At 42.3% G+C, this 23,849-nt stretch overlaps 1 protein-coding gene across 1 annotated transcript in view; it reads left to right on the top strand.

The window, feature by feature from the left end:
* The window catches only part of FASN (fatty acid synthase), a 77,510-nt gene that overhangs the window by 51,892 nt on the left and 1,769 nt on the right, over positions 1-23,849 (top strand). Inside the window, exons 17-42 of the mRNA XM_077328025.1 lie at positions 283-474; positions 1,063-1,143; positions 1,241-1,417; positions 1,705-1,884; positions 2,213-2,416; positions 3,125-3,435; positions 3,534-3,923; positions 4,413-4,577; positions 4,773-4,891; positions 4,995-5,149; positions 5,524-5,727; positions 6,296-6,446; positions 8,548-8,726; positions 9,440-9,559; positions 11,535-11,657; positions 12,414-12,637; positions 13,461-13,653; positions 15,581-15,732; positions 16,332-16,423; positions 16,540-16,691; positions 16,925-17,167; positions 19,652-19,840; positions 20,793-21,014; positions 22,248-22,468; positions 22,973-23,071; positions 23,159-23,410. Coding sequence (XP_077184140.1) covers positions 283-474; positions 1,063-1,143; positions 1,241-1,417; positions 1,705-1,884; positions 2,213-2,416; positions 3,125-3,435; positions 3,534-3,923; positions 4,413-4,577; positions 4,773-4,891; positions 4,995-5,149; positions 5,524-5,727; positions 6,296-6,446; positions 8,548-8,726; positions 9,440-9,559; positions 11,535-11,657; positions 12,414-12,637; positions 13,461-13,653; positions 15,581-15,732; positions 16,332-16,423; positions 16,540-16,691; positions 16,925-17,167; positions 19,652-19,840; positions 20,793-21,014; positions 22,248-22,468; positions 22,973-23,071; positions 23,159-23,410 — 4,790 coding nt within the window. The remainder of the gene's footprint in view (positions 1-282; positions 475-1,062; positions 1,144-1,240; positions 1,418-1,704; positions 1,885-2,212; positions 2,417-3,124; positions 3,436-3,533; positions 3,924-4,412; positions 4,578-4,772; positions 4,892-4,994; positions 5,150-5,523; positions 5,728-6,295; positions 6,447-8,547; positions 8,727-9,439; positions 9,560-11,534; positions 11,658-12,413; positions 12,638-13,460; positions 13,654-15,580; positions 15,733-16,331; positions 16,424-16,539; positions 16,692-16,924; positions 17,168-19,651; positions 19,841-20,792; positions 21,015-22,247; positions 22,469-22,972; positions 23,072-23,158; positions 23,411-23,849) is intronic.

A 23,849-nucleotide genomic window follows, 5' to 3' on the forward strand; every position in this document is an offset into this window, starting at 1 on the left:
TATTACTGTTTTTTCTCTTTTTAAATTGTCTTAGTTTTTAATTGCTTGTATTTTAATTTTCGTCTGAATGACTGTAAATAAATATTGATTGATTGATTGATTGATTGATTGATTGATTGATTGATTGATTGATTGATTGATTGATTGGGCAGCAGGATAAGATGAAACTTAATGCCTAGATTTTGAAATGTCCTGGATATTGCTTTTAGTCTTATTCAGAATTATATAGAAATTCTGAAAAAGTTATTTTGTGTTTTCCCTCCCTTCTATAATTGTTAATAGATGTGAGTCCTGAATCCCCTGATCACTACTTGGTGGGTCACTGTATTGATGGCAGAGTTCTGTACCCAGCCACTGGGTATCTAGTGCTAGCCTGGCGCACTCTAGCTCGATCTTTGGGGACCTCCATAGAACAAATGCCTGTTGTGTTTGAAGATGTTACAATCCACCAGGCAACAATACTTCCTAAGAAAGGTGAGGCTTGCAGAGCTTTCTCCCCTCTTATGTATGCTGTGATGTGATGTGATGACTGGCACATGATCTGTGATTCCTTCAGATCTAGGAAGACCTAATTACCCAAGTTTACTGTATTATTTTACCAAAGTACATGAGATGCGTATGAGTATATAAATCTGCAAGGTTAGAAAAAAAATTGAGTGCTTTTTCGTTCTGCAGTCACCTTTGGAATTCTGACACAGGGTGGTGGTTGCAAACACAAAATGGCTGCCACAAGAAGCAGAGCCAGTGACAAAATGAGTGCCACAGGAGATAGTGCCATGCACAAAATGCCAGGGAGTGAGGTTACGCATAGCTTGATTGTTATCCCAACATTTCAGGCAGAAGTTATGCTTAACAGGAATCCTTTTAGAATGAATTCTATGCCGTAGTTAAAACAAAAGAGCAAGCCTAAAATAGCAAGCAAAGATAGCTGTGTGAATAATAGGTAAAAAATCTGTGCGGCTTATTTTATGCATGCTGGGGTACTTTCGCAGGTGTAAAAACAGGTGAAACACGTGGTTGAGGCTGTCTTAATATCCCACTAATCTCTGGTTTACTGTGCAGGTTCAGCACAGCTTGAGGTGAGACTTATGCCTGCTTCTCAGTGTTTTGAAGTATCCAGCAATGGAAATCTGGCTGTCAGTGGTGAGTTGTTGCATCCTGTAGATGTATTCTGAGTAACTCAATGCTGTGTATGTTCATGCCCATTGACTGCTCTTTTCTTTGTGTTGCCATCTCCAAGGAAAAATTTACCTTTTGGAAGAAACTGCTCTGAATAACTTCCGTAACCAGCAAAATTACCAGAAAAATACCTGCCCAGAAATCACCTTATCTAAAGGGGACATTTACAAAGAGCTTCGCCTGCGTGGTTATGACTATGGGCCAACCTTCCAGGGACTTTTGGAATCCAGTAGCGATGGTATTTTATTTAAAATAGCAATTATTCCTGTTCATCCTCGAGACCCATTTGTTAAAAGTGGTTCGTTGTCTGTGGCATACAGTTTGTATGTAGTGATGTGGATGGCAGAATGCCTGTAAAAAGATTTGGGAAAATTAGAAAGCATTCTAGACATTGTATTCTGAGCTATCTCTGGCAAATAAGTCCATCACCAGAACAATTAAAACTGTACAGCAAATTGTATACTTTGTGTCAGAATTGGTGGATGTTGAGAGAGTCTTTGCTTAATGGGTTTATTTCACCCCTAGGAACTTCTGGGAAGGTGCTTTGGAATGAGAACTGGGTGACATTCCTTGACACCCTTCTACATTTGATCATCTTGGGGGAAACAGGAAGAAGTCTGCGGTTGCCAACCAGAATTCGCTCAGTTTGCATCGACCCAACACTACACAAAGAACGCGTACACAAATACAGTGATGACACTGAAGGTAATCAACACCAGTGCTTTCTCAGAGACAGTCAGTCGAGTTCTTTAGGGAAGCCAAGCTCTGAAACTGCTGCATTAGATACTTAAAACAGTTTGGAAGATTTGTAGGAGCCATGAGGCCCTTAGCAGGTTTTTATTGTTTTCTAATCTCTGTAATCCTGGTCCTTCTGCATTATTTATAGGTCTTTGCTGCCTGATATAATTGATTTCCTATTTTTCAATCTACCTTCAGTCTCAGTGAGAAAGGCAGTCTGTAAGTGAACTTGATTATTATTGTTTTATGTCTCCATGACTTTACCAACACTTGTCCCTCTCTCTTTGTCTTGTAGCTTTTGATGCTGTTGTCGACCATTGCCTTAATACCATCACAGCCGGAGCTGTTCAGGTTTCTGGCCTTCACTCTAGTGTTGCTCCTCGGCGACAGCAGGAACAGACCCCTCCAACACTCGAGAAATTTTGCTTTGTGCCCTATGTTGAAGGTGACTGCTTGACCTCTGAGGCCCAGCTTCTCTCCAACTTTGAAAACTGCAAAGGTAAGGAGAATTCTATTTCCCTCAAATTTATTTCTGAAAACGACACACCCTGTACGAACTTGGCATTGTGACCACAGAGACCTACCCCCCTATTCTGTTTGATGAAAGTAATGGCCAGTGACTTTTAGAAGCAAAAACAAAGGTTGGCAAAGCTGTATTTTCTTAAATCAGTACTCTTATCAGGAAAGATGCAAAATGAAACTGAAGAGTTAGAGCTTCTTACTGTTGCCTTGACATAGGTCTTAGAAAACTGTGTTGTAAAAGTTTTATATGGATTAGAACAGCATCCTTTATTACGATACAGATCTTGTTATTTCCCAAGCCAAAGTGGTTTGTAGGAAGCCCCAGGAAGTATGAATGAATTAATGAAATTTATTTATGGTCATTTAGACCAAACAGAACCCAGTAAGTAAATACTTCCTGCTTCTCAGACATAGCACATGGCCAGTAATTATGTGAAGGGAGGGGAAAACAACAGGTTTGTCCCCACTGCTTGTTATGGACCTAAGGGATACACCAGGCAAGTCATTATCTTCATACTTAGAAGGTTATAAAAATACTTTTATGCTGGGGTGGGGGGAAACAGGTCACAGGATGGGGTGGTGGGGTTCCTGCCCCCAGATTGAATAATTGATCCTTGGAAGATACCAAGATCTTGAAAAGAGTCTCTCAAGTATATGTGCATGTTTTCTCCTTTTTGTCCCACAGTGTTGATTCAAAACTTGCAGAAGAAGATAGCAAAGCATGGGGTCAAGTTGGCTATTCCAGGGCTGGAGACTGTAAAGTCACATGTACAAAAAGACCCTGGATCAAAGGGTCTTCTATACATACTTGATGAAATCTGCCGCCTAGAACTGAATGGAAACCTCTATTCGGAGTTAGAACAGGTTGTGACTCGAGAGAAGTTGCATCTTCAAGAAGATCCCCTTCTCAATGGCTTGCTGGATTTTTCTCAGCTGAAAACTTGTGTTGACCTGGCACTGGAGAACCTTACCAGTCGCAAGATGAAGATTGTAGAGGTAAACTGTGGAGGGCAACTCTGTAGAGCTCTTAAATCTGGCTTTTATTCCCCCCCCCCCATGTATATTAATTGTTAACCAGTACTCTGTCTTTACAGGCTCTGGCAGGAGATGGGCGCTTATTCTCAAGAGTTACAAGTATTTTAAATACTCAGCCCATGCTACAACTAGACTACATTGTTACTGATCCAGCCGCAGAAGTCCTTGCATCACATGAGGGCCATCTGCAGGAAATGGGTGTTTCCATTGACCAGTGGGACCCTGCTAACCCTCCTTCTGGAGCTCTGACCAGTGCTGATCTCTTGGTGTGCAACTGCTTACTGAACACTTTCAAGAATCCAGCAGAGGTGCTCTCCAATATGGCAGCCACAGTGAAGGAAGGCGGGTTTATATTGTTGCACACTCTTCTGAAGGGAGAAATTCTGGGGGAAATAGTCTGTTTCCTCACAAATCCAGACCTTCAGAAAAAAACAAGTCTTCTGACTCAGGTAAAACTGCAAACTGACTTGTTTTTCTCCAGTTGGTTCTAGAATAGGTCATACTTTGATAAGAGTATATTTGTGGTTGTTTTTTCCCCTCTAGTAAGCATTCGTTTTATAAGCAAATCCATATGTTAGAAACTTCTGAATTCACGTAGATTCTTCTCTTCTAACCTTTTTTTTTAAACAGATTGTTGATGAGTTTTTAAAAAATAAATATAGCTTAAAGTAAACTTTTAATGAGTTTAACTATTTGAGGGGCACAGCATAGACTAGAATATTTAGCAGTTTTGAAAAATATTTTCCACTCATGGAATAGAAAACAAAATGAATTAGCAATGTTCTGTTTCAACAAATAAATTCTTTTGCTGTTCTGGCAAGGGATTGCCATAATGTATTTAACTAATAACTAACTGATTCAAAACCTTTAGAACCAGCAACTAAATGTGCAAGAATTGCTTGATCATGTTAGAATCTTCATTTTGTTTGGCTTGACAGGTCGAATGGGAGGATCTGTTTAGGAAGCTTGGCTTGAATTTGGTGGCTGAGAAAAGGTCCTCCTTTGGTGCAGCCATCTTTGTGTGTCGTCGGCCAGCTCCTGCCAAGAAGCCTGTGTTCTTGCCTGTGGAGGATACTGATTACAAATGGGTAGAACCTTTGAAGGTAAGGACTTTCAATGTTGATACAAGTTGCTTGTCATTCTTGTTCCTGGGTTTCCAGGTGGATGATGCACTCCAGGCTTTTAACAAAACCTTCCTTCATATTATGCATTCTGGAAATCACGTTTTTAAACACTCCTTTAATAATTTAATTAATTAATCAATAAATTGATTAAATAGGCTATGAATTCTCTTGCAGGAAATGCTAGCAGAACCCTCAGAACAGCTGGTGTGGCTAACTGCTACTGACTGTGGGGCTTCAGGAGTGGTCGGCATGGTGAATTGTCTTCGTCAAGAGCCTGGGGGCCACAGGATAAGGTACAAAACTTCAGCATCCAGCGACAGGATCATTGCTTGGTCATTTTTTATGAAGAAGTGACAAAAATGTGACTACATTTAAATCTTGTATTTTACTATCTAGGTGCCTCTTCATTTCAAACCTGAATGCTGCTTCTCCTAAACCTTCCACCAGTTCTTCTGCCGAGGAGATGCAGAAGATTCTGCAGAATGACCTAGTGATGAATGTTTATCGAGATGGAAAATGGGGCTCTTTCAGACACATCCTGTTAAAGCAAGGTAACTACCAGGAATAAGACCAGTTTATGGCAATATTTCTTTCCTTGGAGAATACAATAATATTGTAAGAGGTTTTATGCTGTATAATCCAGACACTCTTCCCAAGAATGATCAAAGGAAATAATCTTTCAGTACTGGAAAAATTGATTCTGTGAAATAACAAATCTCCTTTCCAACATAACAAAAGAACATGAATTGGAATTATACGCAGAATGTCTTAAATGACATTGTTTAAGAAAATGTCTGTGTCTAAGGACAGTCCCTCAATATTTTTTTATATCATTCCTAGTGTCTAAGAGATATATATTCACATGAAACACAGCTGTACTTGTAAAATGGCAGAATGATGACTTTGGTCTTCTGTTCTTTTGTAGCTAAATCTCAAGAGGTCACTGAATATGCATTTGTAAATGTCCTGACACGTGGCGATCTTTCCTCACTTCATTGGATTGCTTCCCCACTTCGCCATTTCTACACAACCAACCCTGATGTTCAACTCTGCAGAGTCCATTATGCATCTCTCAATTTCCGTGACATCATGTTGGCCACAGGAAAACTCTCTCCAGATGCCATTCCAGGTGAGTTGATCATAATATTTAGCCATTGTTCCTCTTAATATTTGTGAAACAGCCCTTTGGGTGGAGAGTGTCCTTGCTGTCTGAGATGGAATAGAGATGGAAAGCTGGCCACTCCCTAATTGTCCCTCCCTCTCCAGCTCCCGCCCTCCTTCCCTGAACACTAGTTACTTTGCTCTCAAACGCCTGAGAGAGACACAGAGAGCCCTGCCAATCCACAAACGACCCCTGATTACCTGCTATGGCTCCTGCTGCGAGGGAGAGAGAGGGACAGAGACAAATGAGCCCCAAACTGCAAATGACCCTTGCTTCCCTGCTAGGAAGGAACCCTAATTCCCCCCTTGGCTCCTGCTGCGAGAGAGAGAGAGAGTTAGCCAAATTTCAGGTTTTAAGAAATCAGACAGGAGTCCCCTCTGTACTGAAGATGCCAGTTGCACAGTGGCCTTTCTTATTGTGATCAGGCATGCACGATGCAAAGACCTAGATGTACAAAGTAATCTGAACATTGTATGTGTGGTTAACAAAACTTTATAGGAACAGCTTCACAGGACTATGCAAATCTATTTTTCAGGAAACTGGACATTACAACAATGCATGTTGGGAATGGAGTTCTCTGGGCTGGACCCTAAAGGAAAGAGAGTGATGGGACTGCTACCTGCTAAAGGACTAGCTACTGTAGTAGACTCTGACAAAAGGTTCCTCTGGGAAGTTCCACAAAACTGGTATGCCAATTTGCATTGTCTCTTTCTCCTCTGGGGCTAGGTTCAGTTAAATTGTACAACTGTGTGTTATGAAGGCCAATAGAATGGAGTTCAATATAATGTATCAGTAGTAGTAAAGCAATTTTCTGAAGCAGAAAATTAAATTAATTTAAATTAATTGGCAAGAACTCTGAGAATCTCCGAATCTGGGTTGTCCAGGCTAGCTCAGTCTGGTCACATCTCAGAAGTTTAGCAGAGTCAGCCCTTTGGAGGGTGATGACCGAGGAAGTTCAGGGCCGCTACACAGAGAGTATGGCAAACCATTTCTGTGTCTCTTGCTTTGAAATCCTAGTAACTGCCATAAGGACTGCAATATGACAGTACAGTACACACATACCTTGAAATGTTGTGGTTTCCTTTTTTATTTTCTTTAGTCAGTAGTTATGATTTCCCTGGAATAACCTCTCTAAGGGAACAAATAAGTTGATAATTTGCTGAATAGCGTTGAGAAAGGATAATAGAACTAGCTTTCTGCTTTTTGTTTGTTCATTGATTCCAATTCACTGAGCAGTTTAGAATCTTAATCCACTCTTTTGAGAATATGTTTGGTGATAGCATTTTAGAGCTGAGGTTTTTTGTACCTCACTCCTTACTACCTGAAGGAGTCTCAAAGCAGCTAACAATTGCCTATCCTTCCTGTCCCTGCAACAGATACTCTATGAGATAGGTGGGACTGAGAGAGCTCTGGCAGAATTGTGACTGGCCCAAGGTCACCTAGCTGGCTGCATATGGAGGAGGAATGGGGAATCAAGCCTGGTACTCCAGATTAGAGGCTGCCACTCTTAACTTGGCATAGGCAATTAGGTCCGGGTAAGCCAAAAAGTACCCAAATCAATGCTGATACTTTTCAAACCTATCCAGGCCAAACCATCTATCCTTGCCATTTAAACAAGAAGAATCAGTGATGATCAAATCGTGACTCAGCAATTTGGCCAGTGTAAATGCTTCCACACACACACACACACACACACACACACACACACACACACACACACACACACAAACCTTCTCAGGCAGCTTTCCCTTACCTTGTGAGAGAATATGTAAAAATTATTTACCACTTACTATGGCACTGTAAGTGGTTATCCAGAATGTACCAAAATGTGATAGAGAATACGATCCTACAAAATAGGTCGCTACAGTTGTCTGTAAAGAGAGCCCAGCAAGCAGCTGATCTTCACAGATCTCAGGGAGGGAGATACTGACAGACACAGCGCTCTTTAAATGCCTTACAAAGGCCTGCAAAGTCTTCGAAAGAGCAGCATGTCTGACAGTATCAACTGTTATGCGGATCACTCTTTAAACTACTCTCTACGACCTTACAGGCATCATTGCCTGCAAAGGCATAGGGAGGCATTATAAGAGCTCCAGTCCAAACAGCAGGTAATGGTAGAACAGCTGTTTGGTGAGTGTTCTCCTCCCCCTTCTCAGGCAGCAGAGTTGCTCTTTGGCTGAACTGATTTGGCCAAATCTTAAAAAGTGAAGGATGTTTCGTGTGCTTGGGATTCAGGCCCTAACAGTTTGGGCTGAATCTGAAATGGTCCACAGTTTTTGTGTGTGCACATGCCTACTCTTTAACCACTACACCAGGCTGGCTAGGAGAAGTTCTCTCCGTGAAAGACACTTATCACTGCTGTTCTTGCATGTTTGCCCAGAGGTAGATGTTTTCACTGTTTTTTCTTTAATTTAACAGCCAATTTGAAATGTGTTTTTTTTAAGCTATTAAACATATTTGGATAGTTTAGGGAGCTCTGTGTATCCAGTGCCCAGTTCTCTAGTGGGTCAAAGCGCTTGTCCTGGCAGCCAAGTGAAAGATAGAGGAGTATTCCTGGGTAAAACAAATTGTCATGAGTTTTGCTTAGCACTGACTTCTTAATCTTTTAGAAGCAATGACCTTTGCTACATTCTGAATAAAACAATGAGGAGAGAATATGTAAAAATAATTTATCATTGTTATGGCACTATAAGCAGTTATCCAAACTGGAACAAAACATGATTGAGGATATGATCCTGCAAAATAGGGAGCTACAGTTGCCTGTAAAAGCCTCTTTCCCTTTCTTAGGACTCTAGAAGAAGCAGCTTCTGTACCTGTGGTCTATGCCACTGCTTACTATGCCTTGGTGGTTCGAGGTGGCATGAGGAAGGGTGAAAGTGTGCTCATTCATTCAGGCTCAGGCGGTGTGGGCCAAGCAGCCATTTCTATTGCCCTTAGCATGGGCTGCCATGTCTTCACTACTGTTGGTAAGTAGCAGCAACTTTTTTCTAGCTATCTTTGTGCCAACAATTTTTATTTTGGTTTTATGGCAGTAGTTATAATCCGAACACTAACACTCAAAATCTAAGATCAAAACAAGGTACTTTGTTCAGGTACCCAAAGGGGCAGCGGGATCTCTGTGGGGAGCAGAGACTCACAAGATGAAAAGGTGCTCCTTAAGTGTCTCTTTACTGGAATGTGCAAAGTCTACATGGGCTGCTACTGTGCTCAGTCACTACCTTGTGAGAGGGAGAACTTCCTGCATGTTGCACCTCTGCTCCTGCTGGTTCCCTCAAGTGGCTGCTGTGCTCCCATGAGGAGTCTTGCCCTATCCTGGAGCTCTTGCTGCCTTTGGCTGTGTACGTAGGGACTCCTTTGGCCTCCACTTCTGCCTCTGTGCCGCAGTCAGTTTTTGTTTTCAAACCATTGGCAAAGTATTATGTGCATCTTGAGTATAAAGGTGTTTCTTTTGAAAAATGGGAAGGAATTAATGATGTACACAAGTGCAACGAATTTCTACACTGAACCCATTGTAAAAGACATTCCTGTGTTTGTTACAGCTCCCTAGGTTAAAGGAGGGAAGATGGAGTAATGTTTATCTCGCTTGGCCAGGAGTCCCAATTTGTCCAGCACTGATATATCTCTGAGGCGGGGAGGAACCAAGAATTGTGCAAACATAATCCTTTTTTTCTCTTTGTAGGCTCTAAAGAGAAACGTGACTATCTCCAAGCCAGGTTCCCCCAACTTGATGCAAATAGCTTTGCGAGTTCTAGAAATACCACCTTTGAGCAACATGTCCTGAAAGTCACCAATGGTACAGGTGAGTGTAAAGGTCAGAGCCCAGCAAGAGCAAAGTGGCCATAGAGGTTAAAAAGTCTGAATGAAAAGTTAGAGTTCAAATTAGGAGTGTGTATGGAAATAGAGATTAATTACTGGAGAGAAGGGGCAATATAAGTCCTCTACCAAAAGACTGTGTCTACCTATTATCTTGCCCCTCCTCCAGTGAGTTTAGGTCAGGACTCATAGAATCATAGAAACATACTGTTGGAAGGGGCCATACAGGCCATCTAGTCCAACCCCCTGCTCAATGCAGGATCTGCCTTAAGTATCTGTCCAGCCGCTGCTTGAAGATTGCCAGTGAGGGGGAGCTCACCACCTCCTTAGGTAGTTGATTCCACTGCTGAACTACTCTGACCATGAAACATTTTCCTGATATTTAGCCAATGTTGTTCTACATGTAGCTTAAACCCATTACTTTGGGTCCTAACCTCTGCTGCCAACAGGAATCTTTCCTTGCCCTCCTCTAAGTAACCTTTCACATAATTAAAGATGGCAATCATGTTCTCTCTCAACCTCCTCCAGGCTGAACATTCCCAAGTCCCCTCAGCCTTTCAAAAAAGGGCTTGGTCCTCGTTGCTCTTCTCTGAATCCTCTCAATTGTGTCCACGTTCTCCACTTTGACCCTTTCTGTTTCTTTTGAATAACTCATATCCATCCACTACTGCATTCCAATCATGGGAATCATTCCACTAAGTCTCTGTAATGCCTACTAAATAATCTCTGTCTATCTGCATGAGAAGCTTGAGCTCTTCCTTTTTATTGCCCATGCTGCAGGCATTGGTATTTAGGCACCTGAAGCCTTTGCTTTTGGTTCTATTTGACCTGTCCTTCCCAGGTGGGCCATGAGCCTCTTGTGGCGCAGAGTGGTAAAGCAGCGACATGCTGTCTGAAGCTGTCTGCCCATGAGGCTGGGGGTTCGATCCCAGCAGCCGGCTCAAGGTCGACTCAGCCTTCCATCCTTCCGAGGTCGGTCAAATGAGTACCCAGCTTTCTGGGGGGTAAACGGTAATGACTGGGGAAGGCACTGGCAAACCACCCCGTATTGAGTCTGCCATGAAAACGCTAGAGGGCGTCACCTAAAGGGTCAGACATGACCCGGTGCTTGCACAGGGGATACCTTTACCTTTACCTTCCCAGGTGGGCCATCGGTATAAAGCTGTCTTGATGAATCTCTCCAGGTTCCTGCCAAACATATTCTTCTCCAATTTGGATATGTGAAGCCCATCATGTGCTAACAGGTTGCCTTCTAGAAAACTTATGCTGTGGTCTCAGAAACCAAATCCCACCTGCTGGCACCACCCACACAGCCAGCAGTTCACCTCCATTATCTTCGGCTCCCAACTCATTCCTCTTCCCCTGACAGACAGGATAGAAGCGAAAATCACATGTGCCTCCATTCGTTTCAGCCACCTCCCAAGATCTTCGTAGTCAGCCTTAATATTCGCAACTGTGCGTTGATGGCCATGTCATTTGTTCCCATGTGGGCCATTACAAACAGGTAGGGATCCATAGGCATCTTGTCGGGAGTACCTTTAGTCTTTGCCTCTGGCAAGCAACACACCTCTCAAACTAGGGATCAGGTTTAGCCACATGCCATGCCCCTCAGCAGACAGTCACTGACAACCAACACTTTCCCTTTCCTTCAAATGCCATTTCCTTCTGTACTTCTTCACTCCATCTTTGAATTTGTTTTGGTTCCTCCTCTGCTCTCGATACTGCTTCCATTTCATCTGCAAGGGCTTGAAATCTGTCCTTGAGCTCCAATGGCTCTGAGTGCTGCTTCTTTCAATGCCTTCGGGTTTGGATTGCAGCAGTAAAGGGAGGTTCCATTGGGAAATCAAGATCCCCGTTCTCCTTTGGACTGTTCTCTTCCTGCATATGCAGGCTTGCACTACTATCCTATCAATCATGTTTCTAGTCTCGTGTTGAATTATTGTTGTTGGTCTTCCTTGTAGGTGTCGATCTTGTGTTAAACTCCTTGGCAGAGGAGAAGCTCCAGGCAAGTCTGCGTTGCCTTGCTCGACATGGGCGCTTCTTGGAAATTGGCAAATACGATCTGTCCAACAATACACCTCTCGGTAAGATTTAGCTTCACTTAGTCAGTTTGAGTAGTAATTTTCTATGTTTAACTTCATAGTTACCTGCATACAGATTTTTCCTTAAAAATATTCAATATGTCAAAACTGCACGATGGATTTAGAAAAGTTGTGTATGGGGGATGTTTTAGGAAGAGAGAGTTAAAAAGGACAGCATAGCTCATTTCAGTTAAGTCCAGATGTTCCTCCTTAAGAAGAGAGCCAGAGTGGTGTATTGGTTAAGAATGGCAGCCTCTAATCTGGAGAACTGGGTTTGATTCCCCTCACCTCCACATGCTGTCAACTGGGACCAGTCACAGTTCTTTCAGAGCTGTCACAACCTCACATACTTCAAGATGTCTGTTGTGGGGAGAGGAAGGTGATTGTAAGCCACTCTGAGGCTCCTTTGGGTAGTGAAAATTGGGGTTCAGCTTTTCTTGCTCTTAAACGCTCACTTCTGTAAGTTAGTCTTAATTGTTAAGCACGTGATTTGTTTTTAAAGTAAACAAAAATAGTTTGTTGGTAAAGAGAAATAGGGATGCCAGTGGCCTGGGGGAAAATGTCCTACCTTTTAACAAAAGTTAAATGGGGTGTTAGTTACCAAGTGGTACTATTTACCTCAATGCCACGAAAAATTTCACCTGCCCATTTCTATGCATTAAGTATCTATTAAAGGAGCAGGCATTTTTTTCTCCAGGCAACCTTAAAGAGAGACTACAAATGAACATAGAATTCTCCTAACCGTTTTGCATCTTCTAGGAATGGCCCTTTTCCTGAAGAATGTGGCTTTCCATGGGATACTTTTAGATGCCATTTTTGAAGAGGGAAACAAAGACTGGGAAATTGTGTCAGACTTGCTAACAAAGGGCATAAAAGATGGAGTGGTGAAACCTTTGCGGACTACAGTCTTCAGCAGAGAAGAGGTCGAAGCTGCCTTCAGATATATGGCACAAGGAAAACACATTGGCAAAGTCTTGATTAAGGTATGACTGACTGACCTTTAGATTGTATTTATTATTCAAACATGCTGTTTGTATGAATTGCATGGAACAATTATGAACAGTCAAAGTAATGCCTGCATTTCCAAGCGAGGGGGAGGAAAAGATTTAAGTTCCTGCTGCTCTTGTTGGGCACAGTCTACTGAAACCTGGAGAAAACATGCAGCATTGTTTTAACTGGAAACGACAGGAAATCAGTGCACAAACCACCAAAAGCTGTGTTTGAGCAGCTTCAAGGCACAATAGTTGCAAAACAGATGAGCATCAATACTTGATTTTAATATAAAATTTTGTTGGCTGAGGCTCCTCTATTGTGTTTGACCTGTTGGTGGAAGCTGGGGTCCTCTTGAGGTTGGGTGGGTGGAGGGTGTTTAGTTGGGGTTTTTTACTCTGGGTGGCTGGGTTAAAGGGAGAGGGGTCTACCCTGGCCAGCCAGAGCAGGCCGTTAGACTGTTTTGTGGCTTGCGGGTGGGTGGGGACCGGGGCTCGCTCCTGCCTGCTGCTGTGTCCTGGCATTTTGGTCCCAGTATCAGGCGGTGCAGAGGATGGGGGTGGCAGAGATTCTCCAAACCTGCATCTTGCAACCCAATGACATCACTTCCAGCTGCATAACCAGTTACTTGGTTAGGAGTAATGTTAGGATAGAACATTTTGGAAGACATTGATTCATAAAGCTCACCATAAGTCAGAAGTGACTTGACAACACTTAACACACACACATTTCTCACTGCTGTATAAACACAGTGTGTGTTTTAAGTTTAAGTGATACCTGACTTAGTAAGTTCTCTGTACTATTATTTATTTTTAGGTCAACAAAGAAGAAAGTAAATCGCCTGCAAAGCCAACACAGCTGTCAGCCATCTCTCGAACATCTTGCCCACCAAATAAATCATATATCATCACAGGAGGCCTTGGAGGATTTGGACTCGAACTGGCTCAGTGGTTGGTTGAAAGAGGAGTAAAAAAGCTCGTGCTGACGTCTCGTTCCGGCATTCGAACTGGTAAGCTGAATGTAGAATGGGGGCCAAACTGTAGTGGACCTGCGGGTGGGGAGTGTCTGTGAACAAATCTGCTTATCACTTCTTAAATCACAGTCTTGAGGACTCCGGGATATTGTGTAGGGGTGTAACTCTACACACACACACACCCGCATGTATGCACATGTGCAGTATCACTGATCAAAGTCAATCTCCTCCAGTGCTGGTCTTTCCACACACATAGTACTAGTAGCCTGACTGGGGATTTGTTTCAGCTGGCAAAATTGCAGAGGGAATTATTAAATGTTTGAATTTTCTCCCTCACTGCAACTTTAAGTGTAGTCCTTGTCACGAAATTTACGTTCTGATGAGATGGTGCCCCTAGTTGTGCCTCAGAATTGCGGGTTCAGGTTTTAATTTTTTTTTCTCAGTCAAAACTGAATTCTATCTAAGTTAAGGTGGGGAAAACTTGAAATAGAATAGTAAGTTTGGCATCTACTAAAGAAAATTAACCAGCTGTCGAAGTGATGGAGTAATGGCACATATTCACTTCTCAATAAGTTAATCAGATTTTTAAGGAAAGGGGCGGTGGTTAAGATACTGGCCAGGAAAATGTATAGTGGGCAGCATCTTACCACTCCTTATGCAGAAAGTATAACTTCCCCACATTACTCTTCATGGCCACAGCTTTTCCTAATCCCTGGAAAGATCAGTCCTTGCATCATGGGATCCTTGGGAAGCAAGGAAGAACAAGGAATTGAAATCGTTCCTTCTTCCACAAGCACTGCTCTGCTGAAGAAAGGGGCCAATTTCTTCCCTTTGTAGCAGCAAACTTGGTAGCCACCAAATAAATTCCTGCTACATTTGTTTAAATGTTTATTTATTTGTTTGTTTGTTTATTTGTTTATTTATTTATTTATTGCATTTATTGTGGCGCAGAGCCTCTTGTGGCGCAGGGTGGTAAGGCAGCCGACATGCTGTCTGAAGCTCTGCCCATGAGGCTGGGAGTTCAAACTCGGCAGCCAGCTCAAGGTCAACTCAGCCTTCCATCCTTCCGAGGTCGGCAAAATGAGTACCCAGCTTGCTGGGGGGTAAACGGTCATGACTGGGGAAGGCACTGGCAAACCACCCCGTATTGAGTATGCCATGAAAACGCTGGAGGGCATCACCCCAAGGGTCAGACATGACTCGGTGCTTGCACAGGGGATACCTTTACCTTTACCTTATGCTGCCCCTCCCAGCAAGCCAACATAAAATGAAATTGCAAGATAAAACAATTATACTATCAAATAGTTAATTACCAGAATAACCAGTTTGAAACAATTCCTTAAAATTCTATCTCCAACAGTATCTAGCCGTTGCCAATCCAATCCATAATGTAGCCTTTCTCAACTTTTTTACTGTTGAGAAATCCTTGGAACATTATTATGGCTTTGGGGAACTCCAGGAGTGACACAATCATGCAGAATATGCTTAAGAAGCATAGCTGTGAACATGCCCACCTGAGGCCCCTCCCCCTCCAGGCCCATCATTGGCCATTTTGGGAGGGGATGGGCTGGTTAACATGACTATATATGGTCATATCACCTGATACACGTTTAACAGTTTTTTTAAATATATTTTTTAAATTATTTAACTCCCACCCATTTGGGAAACCCTGGAAGGTCAATAAATCCCAGGGTTTCATGAAACCCTGGTTGAGAAAGCCTGGCTTAATTACTGACATCCAGGAGAGATGCTCACAGGAGGAAGCCAATACAGATGTTTGTAATCAGTGGCCCCAACCAAATAAGGTTTTGTTCACTGCCAAATACTGAGAGTGGACAGTTGCCTGGAAAGATTTATTTTTTTAGATCTTTCTTATCACCATTAAAGAAAAAGGAAAGGGAGGGGAGAGCAGAAAGTTCATCATGACAGGTACATCCACAGTCTGATTTTAGGCTCATTGCAGGTTATCAGGCTAAACGAGTTCAAGAATGGAAGCAGTTGGGAGTCGAAGTTCTGGTGTCAACCACTGATGTTGTGACTCTTAAGGGGGCACAAGCTTTAATACAAGAAGCTTCTCAGCTTGGACCAGTTGGGGGCGTTTTCAACTTGGCTATGGTGAGTGAGCAAAGATGGCTGTTGTGGTTTCCTCCATTATTGACATGGATCATGTTAACTAGAGATTGCTGAATTCACTTTCTTCAGCACTTTGTTCAGAACTGCATAGAAAGTGGAAGTTGCGCTTTCTGCTCAGGTCTTTTAATGATCCTTGGGCAGCAGCATTTGTAAAAGGGGAAGAGGGAACGGGTTGTTATATCTTAACAGTCCGTGTGTCAAACACAACGAAGTAGTACCCATCAAATGAGTTCTACCCTAGACCTTGCGGTCAACAGAACATCTGGGGAATGGAGGGAAGAGGTTTGTAGCAGGCTTTGAGGAGATTGTTTTATTAATCTTAATGAATAATTGGAACACGTGTAGTTCTCAGCATGTAATTCATATTAAAATGGTAGCTAGATTTCTTACAGCTTCGCCTTAATCAGTGATCGTCTGAATTTCATTGACTTCAGTGAACTTAGAGGATATAACTCAGTTTAGGACTGCACTGTTAGGCCATAGTTCAGTTGAAATTTTTCCCGCATTGTTTAAAATTGAAGTAAGATACGTGTTCTGACCTGACTAGGTGATAATTTATGGGGGCAAATTGTTTCCTACAGGTCTTGAAAGATGCCATGTTGGAAAATCAGACTCCAGAGCTTTTCCAGGAAGTTAACAAGCCGAAGTACACCGGCACACTTAATTTGGACCAGTAAGTGCAATGTGAAGCATGAATATAAGCTGCTGTTTTCAGAACCAAGCCTGCCTTCATCAGCACTGAGCAAAACAAGTTAACAAATGATTTTCCCCTGTGATGTTCTGTTCTAGGGTAACTCGTCAGAAGTGCCCAGAATTGGACTACTTTGTAGCTTTCTCTTCAGTAAGCTGCGGAAGAGGAAACGCAGGGCAGACCAACTACGGTTTTGCCAACTCTACCATGGAGCGCATCTGTGAACAGCGACGAAACGATGGGCTTCCAGGTAATGGCGCAATCCTTCCAGCCATAGGGCGACTCGATTTTCCAAAGAAATGAATGAAAATAAATTTACTTAGGCTTAATCCCATGCTTCCTGCCACCTTGTTTGCACCACAAAGTCTTTGAGTTCAAAACGAGTAATGTATTTGTACTGTGCTCTTTTTGTTTCCCAATGAAACCCTCTTTCTACTGCCATATACTGTATTAACAGCCTCCATGCATTCTCTCCTCTCTTAGGCTTGGCTATACAGTGGGGCGCTATTGGTGATGTAGGTGTTGTCTTGGAAACAATGGGCAGTAATGATATTGTGGTTGGTGGAACTCTGCCCCAGAGGATCAGCTCATGTTTGGAAGTACTGGATCACTTCCTCAACCAGCCTCATCCTGTCATGTCTAGTTTTGTCCTGGCAGAGAAAGTGTTGTCAAGAAGCGATGGGGGTAGCCAGAGGGACCTTGTGGAAGCTGTTGCACACATTCTAGGTAAGTGTCTGTGTGGCTAACTAGCTATATTAAAGATGTGAAGTCTTTATTAGGAATCTGTAGCATTTTGAGTCAACAGCTATTAGAAGGAACATGAGTAAAGAGGCTCAGCTACCCCATGTATTTGCACTGGATTCTGCTCAGAATGACTGCTACTCTATGCAGATCAGGGAGCATTTATTGTACCATGTTCATTACACTACACTGTGACAGTCTGATGATGACCCTAAATTCCTTTTTATGTCTGTGAATAAATCTCACACCGTACATTTAAAATACAGAGCATTCTGCTATAATGGCTTCCACTTGTCAAGCCTGTGGAATACCAGCAAGGACCCTGACCGTTCCAAAGAGGAAAGCTATTGATAATTCCTGTATGTTCACGTACTATGCAGATTTGTACCCATTCTTTAAAGACAGATACTGTGTTTTAAAAACAAGAAACAGCGAGCAAGCTACGTTAAGCAATCAGTCTTTTTCTTTTTAAAAGTTTGTTTAAATCTAATAAATTACCCGTTGGGTGCAGTTGTACCCATCATTCTTTGGATTAAAGAAGGTACTACTTCACACAATTAATAATTTACTTGTAGAACTTGCTGGTATGGTGATGATTGCTAGCTTAGATGGCTTTAAAAGTGATGTAAACAAATTCACAGAGAATTAGTTGATCAGTGAGTATTAGCTATGGCAGCTATCTGCAACTTCCGTGCCCTGATGCATATTCTTCTGAACACCAGTTGTCTGGAAATAACAACAGGGAAAGTTTTGACCTCTGTATTCCTGCTTGTGGGCCTCATGGTTGCCATTGTGTTAAATGGGATGCTGGACTAGAGGGGCCACTGGTCGAATCCTGAAACTCTCTTCTTGTGTTTATTCCACTTTTTGCTGTTACTCCATAACTACTTTATACTGTTTGCTGTGCATCTTGTGTCTTGACATAATTTTGCCTCTTTTCCTAATAATAATCTAAGTAGACATGGCTCAAGGTTGACTTAGCCTTCCATCCTTCCGAGGTCGGTAAAATGAGTACCCAGCTTGCTGGGGGGTAAATGGTAATGACTGGGGAAGGCACTGGTATTGAGTCTGCCAAGAAAATGCTAGAGGGCGCCACCCCAAGGGTCAGACATGACTCGTTGCTTGCACAGGGGATACCTTTACCTTTAGAAATCTCTTGCTTATTGATCACTTCCCAGAAGTACAAAGCACTTGAAAAAATGCCAGGCACAGGTGTTAGTATGGAAGATGGTGCCAAATGGCAAGTGAAGAAAACTGGGTGCAGCAAGCAGGATTAGATGTAGGAGAAGATGATGTTGTAGGCGTATGCAGTATTGTCTTGAGAGGTGTTAACGGTGTGAACCTCTTTCCTCCTTCCATCTTCGAAACACAGAAGAAGATGGGTCATATTAACTGCCGCTCAACTGGTCAAGGCAGAAACAGGCTGGGGAGAAGGAAGAGAACACTGCCATTAAAGATTACCACCAGAGGATAAGAATAGGCCTAGAACTTTTGGGGTGGAGATCAGAAAGGGAAAGAAGATCTGGCTGTGGAATAGGAATAAGGACAGTTGTTGCAATAGTGCGACAAGTGAAAGCTTTTAATTGACCAAATAGTATCACTTGGCTTCTTCTAATTAACTGATTGTCCTTTTCACATGTTTTCCATCTATGTTCTTTATGATTTTTTCACTCAGTTTGGTGTGGTGGTTAGGAGTGCGGACTTCTAATCTGGTGAGTCGGGTTCGATTCTGCACTCCCCCACATGCAGCCAGCTGGGTGACCTTGGGCTCGCCACACTGATAAAATTGTTCTGACCGAGCAGGAATATCAGGGCTCTCTCAGCCTCACCCACCTCACAGGTTGTCTGTTGTGGGGAGAGGAAGGGGAAGGAGACTGTAAACTGCTTTGAGCCTCCTTCGGGTAGAGAAAAGCGGCATATAAGAACCAACTCTTCTTCTTCTTCAGTGGGACTAGATGATTTTTTTGTTGTTGCCTGTTCTTTTTACCCCTTCTCTTTTTTTGACTGGTCACAGATAAGAGACAACTGGTTCTTTTTTGTTAGAAATAAGATTTGTAAAGTAAGAGCATATGTACTGTCTCTGTCATACCATGCATTCGTTGCACAGGAGAACAGGTTATATAGTCTTTGTGATCTTTCTATATCTTATTCCGCTTTCTTTTGGGGTTGTATCTTATCTTAATTATGATGCTTTCAGTGAGCCTTAATACATACTTTTAAACTGGGGCCTGCTCATGTGCAGTTAAACAAATGTTTGTATACATAATTTTAAAAATGTTAAGTAAGCATTCAGAAATTTGGCCCAAAACAATTTTCCCATGGCCTGCTGTATTGTACTAAAGATGATTAAAACAAATGTGTGGAGATATGCCTCATCCTAAATGATGCCTTGAGAGCAATGGAAGGAAACCTGTTAGGAAAAAACTGCCTAAAGGGTTTTATAAAGTTTATTATATTTCTTTTCTTCAGGTGTTCGCGATGTGAACAGCCTGAATGCTGACACCTCACTGGCTGATCTGGGTTTGGATTCCTTAATGGGTGTGGAAATACGTCAGACTCTGGAAAGAGACTATGATATTGTTATGACAATGAGAGATGTTAGATTGCTTACTATTAACAAACTGCGAGAACTTTCTTCCAAGCCCGGGGCCACAGATGGTAAGTGTGCCTAGCCATTCGAATTCCACATTTGTGACACAAAAGAATGGGTGGTGATGACTGGCAGAAATGGCTTACTTCTGTTGTACGAGCAGCTTGCTTCTAGCACAGAGGGGGGAAATCTAAGTAGTGAAGCAAATCTGTCAGAGGAGGTAGGGACTGACATGTGCAGGTGTCATGGGTCCTTGTAATAGATAAGAAACAGGTGCAGCAAAGTTGATATTGAATTTTGTACAGGGCTTCATGGGCGTCAATAGTGCATGACAATCTTCCTTGCCCCAAGAGGTTAGCAGAATGCACTACCGATTACTATGTTGTATCACACTTTTTCTTTATACATTTACTGCTGCTGGAATTGGAACCGGCCCAATCCAGCAAGGAGATCAGGACATCAGGCAGTGATTGCTGGATATTCCAGATGAAACTGGAAATCATGAGATTTCTATTACTGCAATGTTTCTTTCTCTGTGCTCATTCCCACACTCTGCACCCAAACCCCACCCTAAACCTCCTTTGTGGTAGTCAAGGCAATAGTTTCGACATTGCCAAATTTTTCTAAGGAATTACATGTCCTGTGTTTTCTTTAACTTTTTGCATCATAATGCACCAGGAAGTTCTCTCTTAGGTTCTAAAGGTTATTTGCCCAGAAGTTACTGCTTTCCAATACAGTATAGTAAGGCAAGTCCTAAACTAGCTTTTTTTAACCATCAGTTCACAGAGCTGATTTATGGCAGCCCCTGTAGGGTTTTCAAGGCAAATGATACTCCAAGATGGTTTGCCATTGCCTTCCTCTGTGTCACAGCCCAGGTATTCCTTGGTCGTCTCCCATCCAATTACTAATTTGGGCTGACCCTGCTTAGCTTCCAAGATCAGGCAGGTCAGGACTGGCTAGTTCTTCTACCCAGAAAACTGCATTAACTGTTTCTGTCTTATGACTATTTTTGTGTTTTAGCATTGACACTTGAAACAAAAGGTAATCAGGCTGAGCAGCCCCAGTTGGACTTGAAAACCCTGTTGGTTAATCCAGAAGGACCAACTGTTGTGCGACTCAATGAGGTACAGAGCTCAGAGTCTCCTCTGTTCCTCATCCACCCGATAGAAGGATCTCTGACCGTTTTCAACACACTTGCTTCAAAGCTCTGTATACCCAGCTATGGCCTTCAGTGCACAAAAGGTAGTTGTTTCTATGTTTATTGCATAGTTCTAATCCACAGTATATATAGATTTAGATTTAGATATATGGATATATAGATATATGGATATATAGATATATGGATATATAGATATATAGATATATAGATATATAGATATAAATACATACACAAGGAAAGAATCTAAGCCTGAAGGAAAGGTATGTGGTAGTAATTCACTGCTGGAGCACAAAAGTCCCTTAAGGACAAGCTCCCCCCCTCCCCCGCCCCAAACATTAGTTAATTTAGTATTTATTATTTATTTTAATTTATATACCGCCCTCCCCGGAGGCTCAGGATGAAAAATATCAGCAGTGTTATGTACAGACGTAAGAACCAAGGGAGAGGCTGGCACAAACCAGCTCCAAGTTGGGGAAGTATCTGGAGATTTGGAATTAGAGTGTGGGGAGGACAAAATTTGGGTGGGGAGAAACTTCAATGGGGCATGATGCCATAAAGCCCAGCCTCCAAAGCAGCCACTTTCTGCAGGGGAAAGTGGTCATCTGGAGATAAGCTGTAATTGTGGGAGATCTCCAGGTGCCCCCTGCAAACAACGTGAGCCATAGGAAGAGTTGACCTCTTCTCTTTTAAAACTGGTCATTTTCCCACATGTTGTTGGCTATAAATGTTTCTCTTTTTTCATAAATCTTTTTGAAAACCTACACCTGCTAGAAAGCTTGAAATACCCATTTTATACAGTACAAGTTTCCAAACAGTCCATTACTCTTAAATAATATTATAGGTACATCACAACAAAATGTGGGTTCTTTCTACCTTGCTTAGTCCTCCATGGGCATCTTTAGAAACTCTCATGGCAGCTACTGTGCAGTTATTTATAGAGCTAAGAATTCTGGTGCTAGAAAAAAAATCTAGTGTAGATTTTGTTTCAAATCCCAAAACTTTTAAATAGCACAGATGTTTAGCACCCTTCATTTTATAAAAGATAATCAGTGTGGGAGATGGCTAATGAGGATTCAAGCATTTCAAGGATATGCATTATGCAATGCCCCATCTTGTCCACCAAGTGTTAATCTTGACAAAAAAAATCAAATTCTACAGATTTTTGAAAATAGAAGCTATTTCACAATTATAGATATATTATTTCCATTCTGTATTTTGGAGGTTGTGGTAGCAGAACTTGAATTCTAGACTTGTTGGTCATGAGCATCATAGCTAGACATTTCCTCTAATTTTTGCTCCTTGCTTCCTCTCCCTAGATGCTCCTCTGGACAGTATTCAAAGCCTGGCATCCTACTATATTGACTGTATAAAGCAGGTGCAGCCAGAAGGCCCCTATCGGATTTCTGGATACTCCTTTGGTGCCTGTGTAGCCTTTGAAATATGTTGTCAGCTCCAAGCCCAACAGAATCCTTCCCATTCACTCAACAGCCTCTTCCTGTTTGATGGTTCACACTCCTATGTAGCAGCACACACTCAGGTAAGGCAGATTTAAGGTGACTCAAACTATTTCAAAATGTCAGCATTTCCATATGAGAGTAATGTGCAACCTGCAAGATTGAAATGCATGCACACACATATGTTATTCCATGTGCAAAGGACAGGCAACCTGTAAGTTGCATGCTTCTGCTGTACAACCAATTTCTGCCATGTAAATTAGGTTTCAACAAAAATGTCCAGCATAATTTTTCATTCACAGAACAGTGTGCCTGTTTTACACATTTGTGTTCTGTGCCAAATCAAGGCAACCAACTATTTCTTTCAAAACCTTCTGTATTAGTGTTTTGTTTTGGGGTGGGTTTTTTGTTTTGTTTTGTTGTGTGTGTTTGTTTTTTTGTTTTTGGGGGGTTGTTTTTTGTTGTTGTTTTGCATTTCCAGTGGTAGTGCTGGTTTGTTAGTACTCCCAGTTGTGGAGCTAAGACGTCTGTCCTATGTCTAAAATTCAGTCAGTGGGAGTAACCTTATGGTCCATCCTCTCCTTCAGAGCTACAGGGCCAAGCTAACCCCAGGAAATGAGGCCGAAACGGAGACCGAAGCACTGTGTGCCTTTGTTCAGCAGTTTATTGGCATGGAATACAATAAGGTAGCACTCTCTTGCTCACAACAGTTTCTGTCTAAAAACTGCACTTGAACTTGTAGTGAAGCTTTTTTCTCTTTGTATCATTTGCAGTTGCTGGAGGTTCTTCTGCCCCTACCTGATCTGGAAGCTCGTGTAAATGCTACCGTGGACCTGATAACTCAGAGCTATAAAGACATCAGTCGTGAGGGGCTTACCTTTGCTGCTGCTGCTTTTTACTATAAACTGAAGGCAGGAGATGAGTATGTCCCAGTCAGCAAATATCATGGCAGTGTGGTGCTACTGAAGGCTAAGACCCACAGCGAGTATGGAGAAGGACTCGGGGAAGACTACAAGCTTTCAGAGGTTAGTCCAAGAAGGAACTCTTCTTAACAGATGAAAGTCCAACAATCTTATGAATGTAGTTCTTCACTCACTACTAGTCATCCTCATAAGTTGCACAGGCTGTCTGCCCCGGCCAATTCTGCAAGTGTTTTCCCTGGCCTGTTGAGAAGCAGCAGCAGTACGAGGTCTAGTTTGCCAGTGTAGTTCACTGCTGAACTACAGTGACTATCAAAATTTTTCTCCTGATATCTAGCCAATATCATGGAAAAAATTTGTTCACAGTGAAAGTAACTCAGCAGAGGAACCAACTGCCTAAGGAGGTAATAATCTCCCTCTCATTTGGCAGTCTTCAAACAGCGGCTACTTATCCTGGATGCTTTAGGCTGATCCGGCATTGAGCGGGGAATTGGGCTAGACAGCCTACATGGCCCCTTCCAGCTTTATGATTCTAAATTATGGA

Source organism: Paroedura picta, chromosome 3 (assembly GCF_049243985.1).
Source record: "Paroedura picta isolate Pp20150507F chromosome 3, Ppicta_v3.0, whole genome shotgun sequence".
NCBI classification, from domain to species: Eukaryota; Metazoa; Chordata; class Lepidosauria; order Squamata; family Gekkonidae; genus Paroedura; species Paroedura picta.